We start from the raw sequence: 19,361 nt of genomic DNA on the forward strand, positions 1-19,361 counted from the left end.
TAAAGTAGGCATGAATGATTTACCTTTCAACATAGACAACACCTTCCAGGCATTAAAAAAATATATATTTTTTAATGTAAAGATGTTTTACAATACTTCTTTGCATAAATCTGTCCAAGAGTGCCTCTTGTTTAATAGTGTCTTTGTTATTGTTAGTTTATTATGTTTATTTTTGTGTGTGTGTGTGTGTGTGTATTGTATTACTTTAAAACCAAGTCTCTTATTAGTTACAACACATTTGTGTGGTTGGAAGAATTGTATTCAATTAGCATTAATAATATTTCTTGTTATAGTATTTTGTTTTATTTCCATGCCAAGAAATGTACTAATAGTGGAATGAACCATCTTGTCTCCCTTTATAGTTTTAAGGATGAAACTGCACTGTTGTATTATTTTTTGCAACTGGAGTTAAAAGTTCAACTGCATGGAAATCTATCTTTTCTAATAGATGTAACCATAGTTCTGAAGAAAGAGTGAACACCTGCTGTATTTCTTACTGGCATTTACCCAATTCAGCTTTACTACTGGCCAGTACATTCACTGACCTTAAGCCTTTGACGTACGCAGAGAGCTGTGATCTCCTGAGTCTCCACATAGCTCACCCTCACCTCCTGCATGATCTTTACTTAAATGATGTCCCTTCAGAGAGGCCTGCCCTGACCAACCTTTTAAAAATTTCAATCATCCCCACCAACTCATCTTCCTGCCTTGCTCTATTATTGTTTGTTTTTCTTCCATAAAACTTACAGTCTATCATACAAATTCCCCTTGTTTTTGTTGTTGCTGTTTACTTTGTGTTTCCCATCACAAAATTGGAATCCTGATGTGGCGCTGTGGGTTAATGTGCTGGACTGCAAAGTTGGTTTGAACTGCAAAGTTGGCAGTTCAGGCTCATCAGCTGCTCATCAGAAACCCTATACAGGATTGCCATGAGTTGGAACTGACTCTTTGGCACTTGAACAGCAACAGCATCACAGAATTAAAAGTCCAGGAGGGAGTTGTGCATCTTTATAGCAGTGCCTGGAGTGTGCTAAGTAAGTACTTGTTAGGTGATGTAATGCATTTTCATAGATAGCATAGTGGTTACGAATCGGGCTGCGAGCCTCAGGGTCAGCAGTTCAAAACTACCAGCTGTTCCGCGGGAGAAAGATGAGGTTTTCTGCTCCCGTAAAGATTTACAGCCTTGGAAACCCTGTACAGGGTCGCTATGAGTCGGAACCGACTCCACGGCACATAACAACAACAACAACAACCAAACTCTCAACAAGTGTGTTTGAGGCTCTCTTAAGTTCCTAGTTCCTATCTGAACTCTGATTGGTTTGTTGTGAATCTTTCTTATTTTAAATATCTAGGACATTTTCTCCGTCAATGTTCAATTACACTAACCCTTGACCACATTTTCTCTTGTTCATTGATTCCATCCAGGGAACCTTTCAAGGTTACCTCCATAGCCAAACCCTCTTCTAGCGGGGAGGGTCCTTAGTTTTCAGACAGAGTGCCAGGAGGAAGCATTAAATGTCGACAGCCAGGGAAGGGAGATGGGAGAGGCACATGGTGTGAGGAAGGAAGGAGAAAAGTAGATAAGGAGATTGGAGGAGAACTCAGGTGGATTGGGGAAAGAGGAAGTTGAGGAAACAGGTGAGTGGAAAATGGAAGCAGGACTATAAAAGATGGAAACTAAATGAGCCAGTACCAAGAGAACAGTTCTGTGCCTAGCAGAAACTTGGTGAGTGTGCTTCACGGAGAATTGCTTCCTTGGAGTAAAGGCATTATGTTTTGTCTTTGAAGGATGGCTGTGATTCCAGCTTGTATCTGTGGATCCTTGAGATTTGTGTAAACAACCTGAACCTCTGATAGGAGTGGGTGCTTTATGTTGGTGAAAAGTGGCAGTGCTAAGAAGTGTTGTTCCCATGTTTAGTACCACCTTGGCAGTTTTGTTTTCAAGCAGTTTATCCATTATTAAGAATCCCTTTGTCATATAAAAGGTTAATGCACTCAACTATTAACTGATAGGTTGGAGATTTCAGTCCATCCAGAGGCGATTTAGAAGAAAGGGCTGGGAATCTGCTTCTGAAAAATCTGCCATTGAAAATCCTATGGTATTTCCTTTGCCATGAAACCAGAACTAGATGGTGCCTGCCTACCATTACTGAACATTTTGATCAAAGATTCTATAGAAGAATCTGATCAAAAGTGGGGAAATGTGGAACAGAATTTAAATTCTCATGAAACCATGAAGTTTGGATGAACTACTGAGATAATCTTTAAATATCACCCCAGAGAATTCCTTGAACAGATACATGTGTATAGGTGGGAGAGTTGGAAGTATATTCACAAGTATATAAGGATGTGAAAGAGGATATTTTATTTACCTTTGCTGCAAGCCCACCCATGAATGTGGTGGAGCATACAGAGGGCAGAATCATGAGAATTTCTTAGATATTATCAGTCATCTTAAGGCACTGAGTTACTGGGTCTGGGTCTCAGGACCATAGTCACAGGGGACACCATAGTTGATCGGTATGGCATAGTCTACAAAGACAATGTTCAACATCCAGCTTTGGTGAGTAGTGACTCGCGTCTTAAAAGCTCATGAATGGTCATTGAAGATGCAAGTATTGGTCTTTCCATGTACAGATGAAAGAAGAGTGATGAAAATTGAAGATGCTTGGAATCAACTAGTGCAGTGGACCAATGAAGCAGGTGAACATCCATCACCATGACTCTGAGACCAGATGAACTAGATGGTACCTGGCTACTACTACCAACTGCTCTGGAAGGGATTACACTAAAGGTCCCAGATACAGTGGCAGAACATGTGGAACAAAATAAAAAATTATAATAATAAAAAAGATCAGGTATACTGGTCAGAAAGAGACTGGATGAACCCAACACTATAGCCCTTGATTACCTTTCAGGCATGGAACATAATTCATCCTTGTGGTCTAATTAGCTTAACTAGTAAGACCACTACCCTTCTGTTAGTTCATTTTACTGTAGTGGTTTGTGTATTGTTGTGATACTGGAAGCTATGCCATTGGTATTTTAAATACCAGCAGGGTCACTATTGGTGGACAGATTGCAGCTGAGCTTTCAGGCTAAGACAGACTAGAAAGAAAGAGAGGCAGATTACTTTAGAATATTTAGTCAGTGAAAACCTTATGAATAGCATTGGAACACTCTCAGATAGCGCCCGAATACTGAGTATTGAAACATGGTGAATAGCAGAATATTGCTATGTATAGTACCAGAAGATGAGCCCCGCTGTTGAAAGGCAGTCAAAATGTGACTCGGGAAGAGCTGTTCCCCTCAAAGTAGAGTTGACTTTGATCATGATGACATGAATGGAGTAATGCTTTCAGGAACTTCACTTGCTGATGGGGCACAATTCAAAATGAAGAGAAACAGCTGTAAACATCCATTAATAATCAGAATATGGAATGTACTAAACATGAATCTAGGAAAATTGGAACATGTCAAAATGAAATAGAACTCATAAGCATCAATATCCTAGGCATTAGTGAGTTGAAATGAACTAGTATTGGCCATTTTGAATCTGACAATCATGGTTTACTAGGCAGGGAATGACAAATTGAAGAGAATTGGCATGGCATGACATACATCATCACAAAGAATATTTCAAGATTTGCTCGAAGTATAATATTGTTGGTGATAGGGTAATATCCATATGCCTACAAGGAAGACCAGTTAATACTATTATTCAAATGTACACACCAACCACTAAAGCCAGTGATGATGAAATTGAAGAGTTGTGCCAATGTCTTCATTCTGAAATTGATCAAATATGCAATCAAGATGTATTGATAATTACTGGTGATTGAAATGCAAAGATGAAGAATCAGTAGTTGGAAAATGTGGTCTTGGTGATAGAAACGATTCTGGAAATTGTATGATAGAATTTTGCAAGACCAATGGCTTCTTCATCGCCAATACCTTTTGTAGATAACTATGCACATCGACCTCACCAGATGGAAAACACAGAAATTGAATTGACTACATCTGTGGAAAGAGACGGGGAAAAGCTCCATATCATCAGCCAAAATAAGGCCAGGGGCAGAATGTGGAACAGATTCATCATTACTCATATATAAGTTCAGGCTGAAGCTGACGAAAATGAAAACAAGTCCATGAGAGCCAAATAGGACCTTGAATATATCCTACCTGAATTTAGAGATCATCTCAAGAATAGATTTGATGCACTAGACACTAATGACCAAACACCTGAAGAGTTCTTGTTGTTGGTTGTTGTCAGGTGCCATCGAGTCGGAACCGACTCATAGTGACCCCATGCACAGCAGAACAAAACAATGTCTGATCCTGGGCCAACCTCACTACCGCTGCCACACTTGAGTCCATCAATGATGCCACCTGGCCAATCCATCTCGTTAGGGGTCTTCCTCTTTTTCTCTGACCCTCCACCTTACCCAGCGTGACATCCTTCTCCAGCGACTGTTTCCTCCGGACAATATGTCCAAAGTATGAGAGACGAAGCTTAGCCATCCTGGCCTCCAAGGAGCACTCTGGCTGCACTTCTTCCAAAACAGATTTATTGGTTCTTTTGGCAGTCCATGGCACTTTCAGTATTCTCCTCCAACACCACAACTCAAAGGTATCAATTCTTCTACGATCTTCCTTATTCACTGTCCAGCTTTCACATCCATGTGAGGCTATTGAAAACACCATGGCCTGGGTCAGGCGCACCTTAGTCCTCAAGCTGACATCTCTGCTCTTCAATACTTTAAAAAGTTCCTGTGCAGCAGATTTTCCCAATGCGATACGTCGTCTGATCTCTTGACTGCTGCTTCCGCGAGTGTTGATAGTTGATCCAAGAAGAATGAAGTCCTTAACAACTTCAATCTTTTCTCCATTGATAAGAATGTTGTTTATTGGTCCAGTGGTGAGGATTTTTGTTTTCTTGACATTGAGATGTAATCCATATCGAAGGCTGTGCTCTTTGATCTTCATAAGTAAATGTTCCAAGTCCTCTTCACTTTCAGCGATCAAGGTTGTATCATCTGCATATCGCAGGTTGTTAATGAGTCTTCCTCCAATCCTGATGCCACGTTTTTCTTCATAGAACCCAGCTTCTCGTATTATTTGCTCAGCATACAGGTTGAATAAGTATGGCGAAAGAATACAACCCTGTCTCACACCTTTCGCAATTTTAAAACATTCAGTGTTCCCATGTTCTGTTCGAACTGTTTCTTGGTCTAGGTACAGATTTCTCAGAAGTACAATTAAGTGTTCTGGAACACTCATACTTCTCAATGTTGTCCATAGCTTGTCATGAGCCACACAATCGAAAGCCTTTGCGTAGTCAATAAAGCACAGGTAAACATCCTTCTGGTATCCTCTGCTTTCAGCCAAGATCCATCGGATGACAATAAGAACATCATACCTGAAGAAAGCAAAAGGACATTAAGAAGACAGGAAAGAAAGAAAAGACTGGATATCAGAAGAGATTCTGAAACTTGCTCTCCAGTGTAAAGATACTAAAGCAAATGGAAGAAATGAGGAGGTAAAAGAGCTAAAGAGAAAATTTCAAAGGACCGCTTGTGAAGACAAAGTCAAATATTATACTGAATTATGCAAAGACTTGGAGACAGAAAACCAAAAAGAGAAAAACACGCTCAGCATTTCTCAAGCTGAAAGATCTGAAGAAACAAAAATTAAATCCTTGGCTTGCAATACTAAAGGATTCTGTGGGCAAAATACTGAATGATACAGAAGGCATCAAAAGAAGGTGGAAGGAATACACAGAGACACTGTACCAAAAGAAATGGTAGATGTTCAGCCATTTCAAAAGGTAGGATATGATCAAGAACCAATGGTACTGAAGGAAGACGTCCAAGGGGCCCCAAAGGCAAGGAACACAAGACTGCAGGAATTGATGGAATACAAGTTGAAATCTTTCAAGAAACTGTTGCAGCACTGGAGATATTCATTCATCTCTGTCAAGAAATTTGGAAGACAATTTCCAAGTGATTGGAAGAAATCCATATTTGTGCACATTCCCAATGGAATGCGGAAATCATAGGACAATATCATTTAAATGACAATATCATTAAATGATGAAAAATCATCACAACTGAGCCAATAAATGACATCATGATAAATGGAGAAAAGATTTACGTCAAAAAGTTTACTTTGCTTGACCAAGGCCATGGATGATACTTTACATAGTGGCATATGTATGTGGAAGTTGAACAATAAATAAGGAAGACCATAGAAGAATTGATGCATTTGAGTTACGACGTTGGAGAAGAATATTAAAAGTATCATGGACTGCCAGAAGTACAATAAAATCTGTGGTGGAAGAAGTACAGCCAGAATGCTCCTTGGATGTCAAGATGGAGAGACTTTGTCTCTGTAACTTCAGACATGTTATCAAGCGGGACCAGTCCCTAGAGAAAGATATCATGCTTGGTAAAGTGGAGAGTCAGGGGAAACGAAGAAACCCCGAACAAGATGAATTGGTAGAGTGGCAGCATCTGTGGGCTCAAACAACAATGAATGTGATGTTGGCACAGGAGATTGCTATGAGTTGGAACTGACCACAGCACCTAACAACAACAACAACAACTAGTAAAAAATATCTACCTTGAGCATTATGCTTTTCTTTTTTTTAGAACTGTCTATATGGGATCAAATCGATAACAGCAACTGGAAATATTAGATAAGAAGTGTAGCCGGTAGTGAATTTATGCGGAGGAACAACTCAGAAGAGGTTGAGAATGATTGCAGTACTGGAACAGTGTAATCGGTGTCATTAAATCATAGATGTAGAAACTTGAATTGGTGAATGTTTTACTGTCTATATTCCCAACAATGACATAAAGAAAGCCCTGTGGAGCACAGTTCTGCTGTGACACACACGAGAATCACTGTAAGTTGAAACTGACTTGACAGCAACTGATTTTATCCCATAGTTATCATCTTTCATCAGAATATGTGTCCTTAGCCTTTGGGTACCATGGTCAAGACATTAATAGACAAATGGTGTGGTGCTATAGAATAAACACTGGACTGCTAACCATAAGGTTGGCAGTTCAAACCCACTCACTGCTCTTCGGAAACCTTATTCAGGGTTGCTGTGAGTAGGACTCTTACTTGATGAACCTACTCCAGGTGCTTAACAACAATAAAAGGGCACATTAATACGTTCATTGTCTTTGTGGCCCTAGTGTGGGTGTCTTTGTGTGTTTGATTTTTATTTTGTTATTATTTTTTACTTGAAACAGATCAGACCTCAGAATTCCTATCTGTGTTAATCCGCAACATTTATGAAACAGAATCACTTTAATCCCATAGAGTTAAGATGGGCAAAGCTTGAGGTCTGACTTGCTTCCAGTCATTAGTAGCTTACTTTTCTACCTTTTATTTGTTCACATTTCCTTCCTCATTGAAAGTGTATGTTTAAGGCTTTACTCTAAAAGGCTCTTTGCTGTGTTTTGTTGTCTGTTTCTTCACTTTTATTTGAGGAAAAATTTTTACTGTTTAATAAAAAGTCAGGCTCTTACCTGATTATAGCCTTTCTGTAAACTCTGAGAATCTGAACTTGAGCTCAAGCCCAACCAAATAAGGCTCAATTGCTTTCCTCACTGAACAGGCCTTTTCATTACCCCACAGCCTTAGCATCCTTTCCCTTCCTCTGAGAATTTCTCTTTGTGAAAGGGAAGTTTTAAAATGGAACCATGCATTTCTGAAGGATAGCCCTTGCCTCATGGAAACCACTTTTCAGATCTGCAGTCATGTTCATAGGACATTACCCCTTACCCTGCCTGCTATTGAGTCAGTTCCGACCCATAGTGACCCTATACAGGAACTGCAGGTGAGTTTGAACTGCTGACCTTCAATTAAACTGACCTTGCCGTCCAGTGCATTAACCCACAGCACCACACCAGGACTCCGATATAGGCCCTTGGGAAATGGACATTTTAGAGCAGCAGGTGGACTCTTGCTGTTGGCAGAAAATTACCCATGGGTAGGAGGGGAAACAAGGTGCTCACCTTTTTTCTGAGTAGAATTATCTAGTGTTTGCAAAGTTGAAGTTAGTAGTGACTCTCATCTGAGAAAGAGGAGGAGATACTTAATAGAATCACTAAAAAATAACCTTGTTTATGATCTGGTTGTGCACTAGCTTTAAAGGTGAAGAATTTGAAGGAATTATAAAAACAAAATGCTGTGCTTCTTATCCAACTATTCCAGTGGCAAATACTGATTTTTATATAGCTAGATTTTATATTGCTATTTTAAGAAAACATCTCACTTGTCTACCTTACAGTTAAAAATAGTCTTAGACTTCTAGTTTTCAAACATAGCTTGTTCAGTAGTATACTTCAATCCATTCATATGCTATATTCTTCCATAGGTAGTAGCTGAATGGAAACTAAAACACAACACAAACTCTATATGTAAACATAGTGAAATTGAAAAATTATTAAGAGGTGAAGTTTTTATACAAATTAGGGTAAAATTCAATGTTAAAAAACATAAAATAGAAATTGTTTGTTGAAATATACCAGAAATTGCAGATCTTTTGCCCTGTTTCCTTATAGTCATTTTTTTGTTATAGTACAATGTTGCCTCAGCTTATCTCTATCCCTAGAAAGTCTTTTTTAAAAAAACCTTTCTTCTTCTTGTTTTTGGATAATACTTTATTTTGTTTTTGATGGACGTTTGTACAACAAATTAGGTTCTCGTTTGACAACACAAATTATTCGGTGACAGTTACATTTTTCACAGTGTGTCAGCATTCTCTTAAATTGTGTTCTGGTTGTTCCATTTCCTGTCCCCTAGTTTTCCTGCCCCTTTATCTTCTCATTTTTGCTTTAGAGTAAATGTTTATCTTTTGGTCTCATACAGATGGTTTTCTTAGGGGTTGTTGTTGTTGTTAAGTGCCGTCGAGTCGTTTCCGACCCATAGCGACCCTGTACAGGGTTTCCAAGGCTGTAAATCTTTACTGGAGGAGAACGCCTCATCTTTCTCCCGTGGAACAGCTGGTAGTTTCGAACCGCTGGCCTTAAGGTTCACAGCCTGATTCGTAACCACCACGCTACCAGAGCTCCTTTTCTTAGGGGTAACAACTTTTATTTTGTGTGCTTTTTTGCTGAAAGGAGATCTTGGGATAGTTTGTGTTCAAGGCTTAAAGAGTGATAGTTTCAAGGGAATCCTCTGGTCTCAACTGGCCCAGTTAGTCTGAGCTTGTTTAAGAATTCTACATTTTTTTCCCATTCTTTTTGGGACCAACTGTTGTGACCCCCAGGAGAAAAAGATAAGGCTTTCGACTGCCGTAAAGCATACAGCCTCAGGAACCGTGTACAGGGTTTCTGTGAGTTGGATTAGACTTTTATGGCATGCAGTAGCAGCAGAATGACCCCAGGCAGGATGGCCATTGGTGGTTACCTGGTACCGTGTAGTTCTTCCTCTGGCCTTAGGGTAGATGAGGTATTTATATAGTGTAGTTCTTCCTCTGGCCTTAGGGTAGATGAGGTATTTATATAGTTCATGTAGACGCTCAGCTTAAAGACTTTTGTTTCTTCTTTGTGATTGTGGTTACCTTCTTACTCTTTTACTCTTGATGAGTAGAGACCAATAGTTGTATTTTAGGTGACTGCTCAGTCTTTTAAGATACCAGATGCTGCTCATTTCACTAGGATAAGAACTTGAACTTTGTGGACTGTATATTATGCACTTGACTGCAAGGTTGAGCTGAACTGCATTGATTGGTGGTTCAAATCCACCAGCTGCTCCTCAGAAACCCTATACAGGGTTACTATGAGTTGGAACGGACTTGATGGCAATAAATTATAGCAGTAGATATTTATATCTGTTCTCACATATGTATATAGTTGTACCTACTTATATGCCTGTACACATCCATATGTAATTAGATCTTGTTAAAAACATTGATTTTTCAATGTGGGAAATTCTGTAGTTATTTGTTTAGTGGCTCTGGTTATGGTTACTAGTCTTCACTTGATAAATACTGATTTATCAACTGTAGAGTATCTTTAAAAAGATAGCTGCCATAATTCTCTGAATGTACACTGCCACAATGATAAATTTCTTTTAAGTCATAGTAGTGCATAGAGGTAAGGTGGAGGGTCAGAGAAAAAGAGGAAGACCCCCAATGAGATGGATTGGCCAAGTGGCAGCATTGATGGACTCAAGCGTGGCAACATTAGTGAGGTTGGCCCAGGATTGGGCAGTGTTCGTTCTGCAATGCATAAGGTCGCTATGAGTTGGTACCAACTCGATGGCATCTAACAACAACAACATTGCATAGAGGACACTATTTCATTGAGTGCTGTTGAGTCAATTCTGACCCCTGGCGACCCTGTAAAGGGTTTCCAAAGAGCAGTTGGTGAGCTTGAACCAACGACTTGGCAGTTAAAACGACTTTGTAGTCTGACTCATTAGCCCACAGCGCCACAGTATAAAAAAAATTGCTGGACTTTCAATGTTGCCCATTATTATGAATTATTCTTCAGCTGTTGGGTACTCAGTGAACAGCTAGTTGCATAGCAGTAGTGCTAGGGAGAATGGGACTATGTTTACACTTTTTTTTTTTTTTTTTTTTTTTTTTTTTTTTTACTTTTTATTGTGAATTTAGTGAAGATTTATAGACAAGATCATTAGCTTTACTTTCAACAAATTAAACACTTTGTTTCATCTAAGTGATTACAATCCCTTTCCTGCAATAGCAGTTATCCTACTTCCTCCCTGTGGCTCCCCGTTTACATCTTATATTTCACATGTGAACGAAGTAAAAGTATTTGTTGTACATATACAAAACAAAAAATATGTGTTCATTTATATGTCCAGGGCACATTCTGCAAGGCAGTCTCTTGCCTGCAGGCACACAACCTTACTCAGTCAAGAGCCCACAGCCGCTGTGTCTCTTCATGCCACCTCCTATGCTACTGTCTCTGCTGTCACTGCTTTCCTAGATAGGGATTTCACACTCCACTCATGCGCTTCCTTCTTAATGGTCCTACGATCATCTGTTCCTGAAATGAAAGATTAGCTACATTCCTCCTTTAATTATACATCTTCTACAATTACAGTTGTGACAATCACAATGAATCTTGCTAACACTTACAATTGAGTTGTAACATCTTATCATCATCATCCCCGATTCCCTTTTACCAGGTCCATCTGGAAAAGAGGAAAACTATTCAGTGGAGAATCTACCTTATCTACCTTACCCCCCTCATTCTGAAACGAAGCACACTTAATGGAAGCTTGTAAGCCAACCACTTCGTGCTTTTATAGCTCCCCCACATTTTTGAGTCATGGTGTGGCGCTGTAGGATAAATCGCTGGACCACAAGGCTGGTTTGAACCACAAGGTCAGTGTTTCAAACTCACCAGCTGCCCCTTGGGAACTTTATACAGGGTTGCTATGGGTCGGAACTGACTTGATGGATGGCACTTAACAAGAACAAACAACATACATATTATTCAGAGTTGTGGTGTGACAGCGCTGTAGGACAAGGTCAGTTTGAATAGCAAGGTTCAAACCCGCCAGCCGCTCCTAGGAAACTCTACAGAGGGTTGTTATGACTGGGGAACAACAACAACATATATATTGTTCAGTGACATTGACTACCTTTTTCACAGTAGATCAATCAACATTCTCATTATTTCTGTTCTATTTCCTCTAGTTTCCCACTCCTATCTCTCTCCATCCTGGTTACCTTCTCATCTTTTTCTTCTTTTGAACCATGTGACTATGTTACTTATTAAAAATTAAAAAAATTAATCAAAATTTTACTAAGTAAATACATAAATAACAGAGTTAGCCTGCCAGAGCTTCAAACTAGTTCAAAACAGTTCAAAGTCATGTCATGGTCAACGGAAACAAGGACACCTTACACATCACATGGCAACCAGATTTTGATCTGAGTAGTAATCAGCACCAGACTAATAAGGTCAGTAGTTCAAACCTACCAGCTGCTCCTTGGAAACCCAATACAGGTCACTGTGAGCCAGAACCAACTTGGTGGCACTTAACAACAACAACAATGACAGTAAACCATCAGCATGGCTGCTGACCATGCCACACGTTCAAATTCAAAACCCGGCATGCAAGAGATTTGGCTACTGTGCATTGCCTAAACTGTCCTTGTTTATGTTGACCATGACTGAACCCTTTCAAACTGGTTTGAAGCCCTGGTCTTGCTATATATGTGTTTGGGCCTTTGTGGTTCAATCTAATAGTTTTTTGTTTTTTTTTTTTTTAATCTAATAGTTTTTACTTAGTCTTTGTATAGACATTTTGGGTTAGAGTAGCTCTGGTTTTTGGCAACAATAAAATATTCTTTTCATTTAAATGCTACTTGATACAAATATTTCAAAAACAAAGTATTAACATAGATACATCTTTGATCTTAGAGTATTGGCATTTTTCAATACAATGAATGCAGGGAAATTTTTAAAATCAGATTTGTAGCGCAGGATGAGAATTCACAAAAATCTTCAGCTGTAAATAATGAGGTTTAAGGTCACTGCACCCTCTGTGCGCCCTTGGCTGGACTCCACCTGTCACATAAGCTATTAGGGACCATAGAAATCCAGACCCTGCACATAAAGGTGTAATAGGAGAGCTCCAACTGGCCGTGGGACAACACTGGAAAAGGCTGTAATTTTATCCTCAGTTCACGTTCATTTCTTTGCTTCCATTACATTCTTATAGTACAGACACTTTGACCAGATCTTTTCTTGGTTAGGGAAAAGATTTTTTTGTGTGTTCTGGAATACTACCTCTCTGGTTTTCTAGGTAAGAATGACCATTTTCTACCCTGTAGAACTCTTTACTGGATCTTATCTTTGGTTTCAGTGATTTGGGCTTTTGAGATTTGGCTGAAGGGAAGCAAAGATGAGAACTTTCTCATTCAACTTTTGCATGTTTGCTGTCTTCTCCCTCTCTTTGTCCCTTGATTTAGTAACCCAGATAACTGCTTTGTCCTATCCTGATTTTATCATCAAGAGGAGCCAATCAGACTCAGAGACTCCGTGCTATTGTTTGAAACAGCTCTCTCTTGTTCTTGAATTTCCACTTTTTGTGCCACCTGGGCACCTTCATGGACAAGTCACGTCATTCTTTCCCAGCCCAGTTCCAGTATGGGAACAGAGTAACACAGTAGTGGGAGCCTTGGTTTGGGAATCAAACAATCTGAGTCCAGGACATTACTTTGTTGTAAACTGTGTCACTGAGCAGTCAGGGCTCCATTCAACGCTATATCCTTGATGGATGCTTTGCAAAATTTATTAGTTGACTGACTACAACCAATTCTCTGCTCCAGTTTCTTCAGCTAAAGATATTGACAATTTTTGTACCTCATTGCCATAAAGCAATTTAAGGTGTTAATGCAATGAATCTCGTTGTTACTTAGAATACATGGATACATGATGTATGAAATGGAGACATTTTCTTATTTGTGAAATGTGGTGGGTAGATGAAAAGGATTTCTCGGGTGCTTTCTAGCTCTAAAGTGTACCTGATTCTGTGCGAATGGGCATGACTTGGTTGGCATTGATTTTGACTCAGAGTCCGCTTGTGTGTTAGAAAAGAACTGTGCTCCCTAGGGTTTACACAGGCTGGTTTTAGGAAGTAAATCATTACACCTTTCTTTCAGGCACCTCTTGATAGATTCAAGCTTCCTGCCTTTTTGGATAGCAGCTGGACTATAGGAGGATGGAACTGCTTCTGTACTTATTTATCTGCTAGGTAATGTCTGGTAGATCCCAGATCAAGCCAGCTCTGTTTACCATTGGCATCTTTAGCGAACTGTTCCCCCTTTCTCTATGTGATGTTGCGAAAAAATGTGGTACCAGCCGTCCCTCCCACAGCACTGTACACAGCTGGGTTGGATGATTCATTACAACGGCCACACAGAACTCAAGACACCATGCCTACAGTCAGGAGGTTTATTAGGGAGGTTGTTGCTGCTGTTAAATGCCATTGAGTCAGTTCTGACTCAATAGTGACCCTGTATAGGGTTTCCAAGGAGCAGCTGGTGAGTTTGAGCTGCCGATCTTGAGTTCAAACCAACCTTGAGATCTAGTGCTCTGTCCCATAGTGCCACCCCAGGATTCCATTAGGGAAGTTAATAGGTTACAATTTGGAGTTAGAAATTCTCAGGATGGTTGCAGTCAGGCCAGTCTCTCCTTTGCCATGCTCACAGGTAGACCTCTCTGCCTGGCCTTTGTTAAAAACCTGGGGTTGCTGATAAATGCCCACAGGGCACACCATAAGCCTCAGCCTGAAGGCACTCTGCTCTGGCTTGTGGGTCAGCAAACCTAGGGCCCCCCCCTCCCCCAATTAAGTACCTGAAGGCACCCTACTCTGCAAGCAAGCCTCCTGCTCAAAGTCACTCAGCTTTGCTTGCTCCGTGGTGTGGAAGCCCACCACTCTGGCTCTGAATCTTGGTTCTGCTCCGCTGCCACTCGTCTGCTGTCACAGCTTTCTGTCCCTGGGTCAAGAAGGTTCAGTGGTCAGGAATCTCTGGGTCTAAAGGACACATCTCCCGTCTAGCTCTTCTTTGGTGGTAATGAGATCCCCTTTCCTGCTTCTGAGATGACTCATTTTTCACTCATGTTAGAGTTTCAAGGTTTTACAATTACAGTTCACTCTTAAAATCCACAACTGAATCATGTCATGTCATCCCATCAGTATCTTCTCCTACTCTCTCAACCCAGACGCATCAGAAGAAGTTGTTTGGAAGGAATTACTGAGGCTAGAAAAGACTCAGTAAATCATTTACTACACCATAAATGTGTACTAGCTTTTTAACTTAATATGCATTAGTCAACTCAGATAATTTTGTCCTCATAATAAACAGAAACAAGGCTAGTATTACATCCACACTTTATACATGAAGGAATTATGGTTCAGGCTATGATTTGTCTAAAGTGATACAACAAGTGTGTAATGGCTGTATCTCTTGTTGCCCCTTCTCCATGCTTCTCATTTGTAAGCATAAGATTAGGACCCTAGGCCCAGTGAGCTTTTGAGATTCCTGCTGTTCTGATCTAAAACCAATTAATAAAATTTTAGAATCTTAATTTATTATATTAGTGTAAAATGACTATGTGTAAAGCCTGTGAAGATAAGATAGAGTACAAATCACTGCCTTCAAATAGAAGTGACCATCAAGTTCTATGTAGTAGAGGATTTCACATAGGCAGAGGTGGGTCAGCAGTGATAGGAATCTGAGAATATTGATGTTCAGGCTGAAATCCAAATTAGGAATACAAAGTTCCTACTAGGATTGCCTCATTAGGAAATGATATCACAGGAGTTTGACAAGAATAGAGAAGCACTGAGTCCAGTAGTAAGGTTTCTGTGGGTCCCTGGGTGGTCCAAATGGTCACTGTGTACTAAGTAAAAGGTTGGAGACTTTTTTTTTTTAACTTTTTATTGTGAATTGAGTGAAGATTTACAGAATAGTTCATCTGTTTTACAATCAACAAATCATACACTTTGCTTCATTGCAATGGTTGCAATCCCCTCAGTGTACCAACAGTTCATTTACCTCTGTTCACTTGAACTCTTGCATGCCTCCCTGTGTTTCCCGCTACCTTCATCTAGAAATGAAAATGAAAGGGAAACCCACTAGCAAAATGAACCCAGTGCAGAAAATTACCTTCATCTTTCCTCTCCTGACCTGTCGATTGTTGTATATTGCCTGCTCTGTCACTCATGTTAATGTGCATGTGTCTGCCCTCTAGCCTGTGAATCATTTTTTTATCCCTTCCCCCATTACCTTCTTAGATCATTTATTTTATTAAGAAAACAGCTTAACTTTTTACAATATTGTTCTCATGTGATACTTGTCCTTTTGTGATTAACTAGTTTCACTCCAAGCATAATGTCCACCAGGTTCACCCATGTTGGGAAGTGTTTCACAGATTCACGTTATTCTTCAACATTGCATAGGATTCCATTGTGTGTATCTTCTAAAGTTTGTTCAACCATTCTTCTGTTAATGGACATTTAGACTGTCTTTATGCTTTTGATGTGTCTCTTGTGGACAGCATAATTGAAGGATCTTATTTTCTTATCCATTCTGCTCTCCCTGTCTCTTGACTGGTGCATTTAAGCCACTTACATTCTGTGTAATTATCGATAGGTATGAATTGATTACTGTCATTTTGCTGTATTTTTTTGTGGTGCTGCTTGAGTTTTTGTTCCACGTAATTTTGCTTAGTGGTTCTGAGATGGGCTGCTAATCTCACGGTCAGCAGTTTGAAACTACCAGCAGTTCTGCAGGAGAAAGATGAGTCTTTCTGCTCCTGTAAAGATTTACAGCCTCGGAAACCCTATGACAGGGTTGCCATGAGTTGGAACTAACTCCACGGCATATAACCACCACCACCTTGCCACCTTGCTTTCCTCAATATTTCTGTCAGTCCTGTGAAAGACCCTAAATATCATTCTTTTGAATTCTTTTTCAGTTAGTTTCATTACCTTTTCTTCCTCAGAAATGTTTTCTGACTCTGCATCTTAGTCATTTGAACCGTTCTCTTTTGTTTCTTCATGTGAGCTAAAATTGTCTGTTGACAATTTTGTTTTTGAGAGGCTGTCATTACTTGTATTTAATTGATGATTGTATAGTGATGTGCTTTTAGGCTCTCAACCAACTGTCTCCTGTGGGCGTAGCTAGAGAATGGAAGTATGTACACCATTTTCATTTGCCATACATGCACCTTAGTGTAGACTAGATTTGGCTGGTGTTGGCTGCTGTCATTGATCAGGTGGCATAGGAGCTGGTATTGACTCTTGCCCAATGGATGGAGCTACAGAAGATATGCTTGTGGCTAGTCTATATGGACACAGTTGCTGCCTCCTTTCCTGTCACCTGTGTGCATCTGCTTTGCTAGGCCACCTTCTGTTGCCAGAGCTGCTCACAAGATGGCCACACAGCCTCTGGCTGGTTGCTCACCAGTCAGTCTCCCTCTCTCACAGTCTTTGCTTAGCTTCTCCCAGCAAGCGCTCAGTCCGCTTTTTAAAAATATTTCCTTTGAAGTTCAGGGTTCCAGAATTTTCATCTGTGTCTGTTTCAGTTGGTCTCTAATGTCTTTGTTGTAGAGGATCCATGTAGTGCATGGAGATTGGTTCTAGTACAGAGAGGTTGGAGATTGGAGCTCATCTAGAGTTGTCTTGAAAGAAAGATGTGGCAATCTACTTCGAAAATATCAGCCATTAAAAACAGTGGAGTGCAGTTCTACTCTGACATTCATTGGGGTGGGGTCGTGGTGGGGGTAGAGTTGACTTGATGGGGGGAATTGTTTATCTTTTTCTTTTTTAATGTTTGGGTTGCTGACCTGGAGTTCCAGGTTAAGGTGAGATTATCCATGCACTCTAGAGCAGATTTGAGGGCTAAGCAAGGATCATAGCTGTGAGACTCTTTGGGTGGAGCTGGGCATAGCAGAAGCCTCCTGCAATTGTCCCAGGAGTTGCTGTTAGTCATTTCTGCCCCTTTTCTTTCTTAAAAAAGGAGCCCTGGTGGTGCTGTTGGGTAAGTGTTGGACTACTAACTACAAAGTTGGCAGTTCAAACCCACCAGGAGAAAGATGAGGCTATCTGTTCCCATAAAGATTTACTGTCTCAGAAACTCTATATAGGGTCACTATAGGTTGGAGCACACTTGATGTCAGTGGGTTTGGTTTCTTCCTTAAAAGGAAGCTGAAATTTATAGAACCTCCTGTTTTCTTGCCTCTTCTCTCCTCCTTGAGGATAAAGAGGCTGCTGTTTGCACCTTAAGTCTGTATGCATGAACTGCTATAGCAGTTTTCAAGCCTTCAGAAAAGATTTTTGTTCTTTTAATGCAGATTGTTTACTTGGCCCTAGGCTACTCTTTATGCGATTTATAAGAAATAAGCAAATAAGATGAAGGAAAACCATTTGGAATAATAATACTTCAAGCGACTTTTGATAGCCCTCTAAAATTTTATTCTGCAAGTCAATTAGTACTGAGCCCAGGTGATTTTAATTCATGAATATGCCTTATTTCGTTGTCTTTGGGTTTTTGCATTTTGATGTGGATTGAATTATTGCAAGCACATTTTTCTGAAGTTATACCTATTTGTCGATTTTGTTTGTTCAAATGAAAGAGTGCATCAAGTATGGAATTAAATTAAGGAGTAAATATTATGACTTATACACGCTTTCTAATCTGATGGGCTTTCTTCTTTCTTTGACCCCATGTTTTGTTTTCTGTCTTTCTCTCTTCTTGTAGGCTTTCAGTCCAGTGTAAAGCTGTTGGAGTGAGGGAGCAAAGGTAAAGAATGATGTAATGCAGTGGCTGCCCCAAAGCATCTTTTGTTGTGGAATGGTTATTCCAGTCATCTCTTTATGAATCAAATGTGAGGGGCTGCTTTGTGGAAGGAGTCCTTTGCAAGAGCACATCAACAGGAAAGAGAAAGAGACATTCACTTGGAGTGCTTTTGCTGAAATGGATTTAACTCTCCTTTTGCCAGTCGCTACCAGCCTGACCTCAGACATTTTTAGTACAATGGAGTGGCTGAGCCTTTGAGCACACCACCATTACATCATCGTGGCAAATTAAAGAAGGAGGTGGGAAAAGAGGACTTATTGTTGTCATGGCCCATGAGATGATTGGAACTCAAATTGTTACTGAGAGGTTGGTGGCTCTGCTGGAAAGTGGAACAGAAAAAGTGCTGCTTATTGATAGCCGGCCTTTTGTGGAATACAATACATCCCACATTTTGGAAGCCATTAATATCAACTGCTCCAAGCTTATGAAGCGAAGGTTGCAACAAGACAAAGTGTTGATTACAGAACTCATCCAGCATTCAGCAAAGCAGAAGGTAAATGCTTTCTTTCTTTCTTTGTAAGTAAATGGGCACACTGAATGCTAACTAATTTTAAATGAAATCTTATTTTTGATGAGAGAAAGTAATTTGAGGAAGTTTCAGTTGCTTTCTAAATTTTCGATTGCTTTCTAAATACTAAACTATACAGAAAGGTTAACTTGTTTTAGTTTGGATAAGTACTGTTTTCCTGGTAATGGCTTGCTAAAATTGTTTTCATTTAAACATAATTTTGTATTATATACAAATTTACTTAAGGAACTTAATTCTTTTCAAGTACATTACAAAGCAAGTTGTTGTTAAGTACCGTTGAATCTATTCCCACTTTCATAGTGACCCTGCACAGGGTTTCCGAGGCTGTAAATTTTTACGGGAGCAGAACACCTCATCTTTCTTCCGTGGAACCGCATGTAGTCTCGAACTGCTAGTAGGAATTAGTTATAATCGAGGTGCTTTTTATGGGTGGAAAGGTCAGGTGTCATGACTTCATGGGAAGTC

At 39.9% G+C, this 19,361-nt stretch overlaps 1 protein-coding gene across 1 annotated transcript in view; it reads left to right on the plus strand.

Moving 5' to 3' along the window:
- The first annotated feature begins 18,563 nt into the window (after positions 1-18,563).
- The window catches only part of DUSP16 (dual specificity phosphatase 16), an 80,071-nt gene continuing 79,273 nt past the window's right edge, over positions 18,564-19,361 (plus strand). The window contains exon 1 of the mRNA XM_006866052.1: positions 18,564-18,866. Coding sequence (XP_006866114.1) covers positions 18,633-18,866 — 234 coding nt within the window. The 5' untranslated portion in view covers positions 18,564-18,632. The remainder of the gene's footprint in view (positions 18,867-19,361) is intronic.

This window comes from Chrysochloris asiatica, unplaced genomic scaffold (genome assembly GCF_000296735.1).
Source record: "Chrysochloris asiatica unplaced genomic scaffold, ChrAsi1.0 scaffold00086, whole genome shotgun sequence".
NCBI lineage: Eukaryota > Metazoa > Chordata > Mammalia > Afrosoricida > Chrysochloridae > Chrysochloris > Chrysochloris asiatica.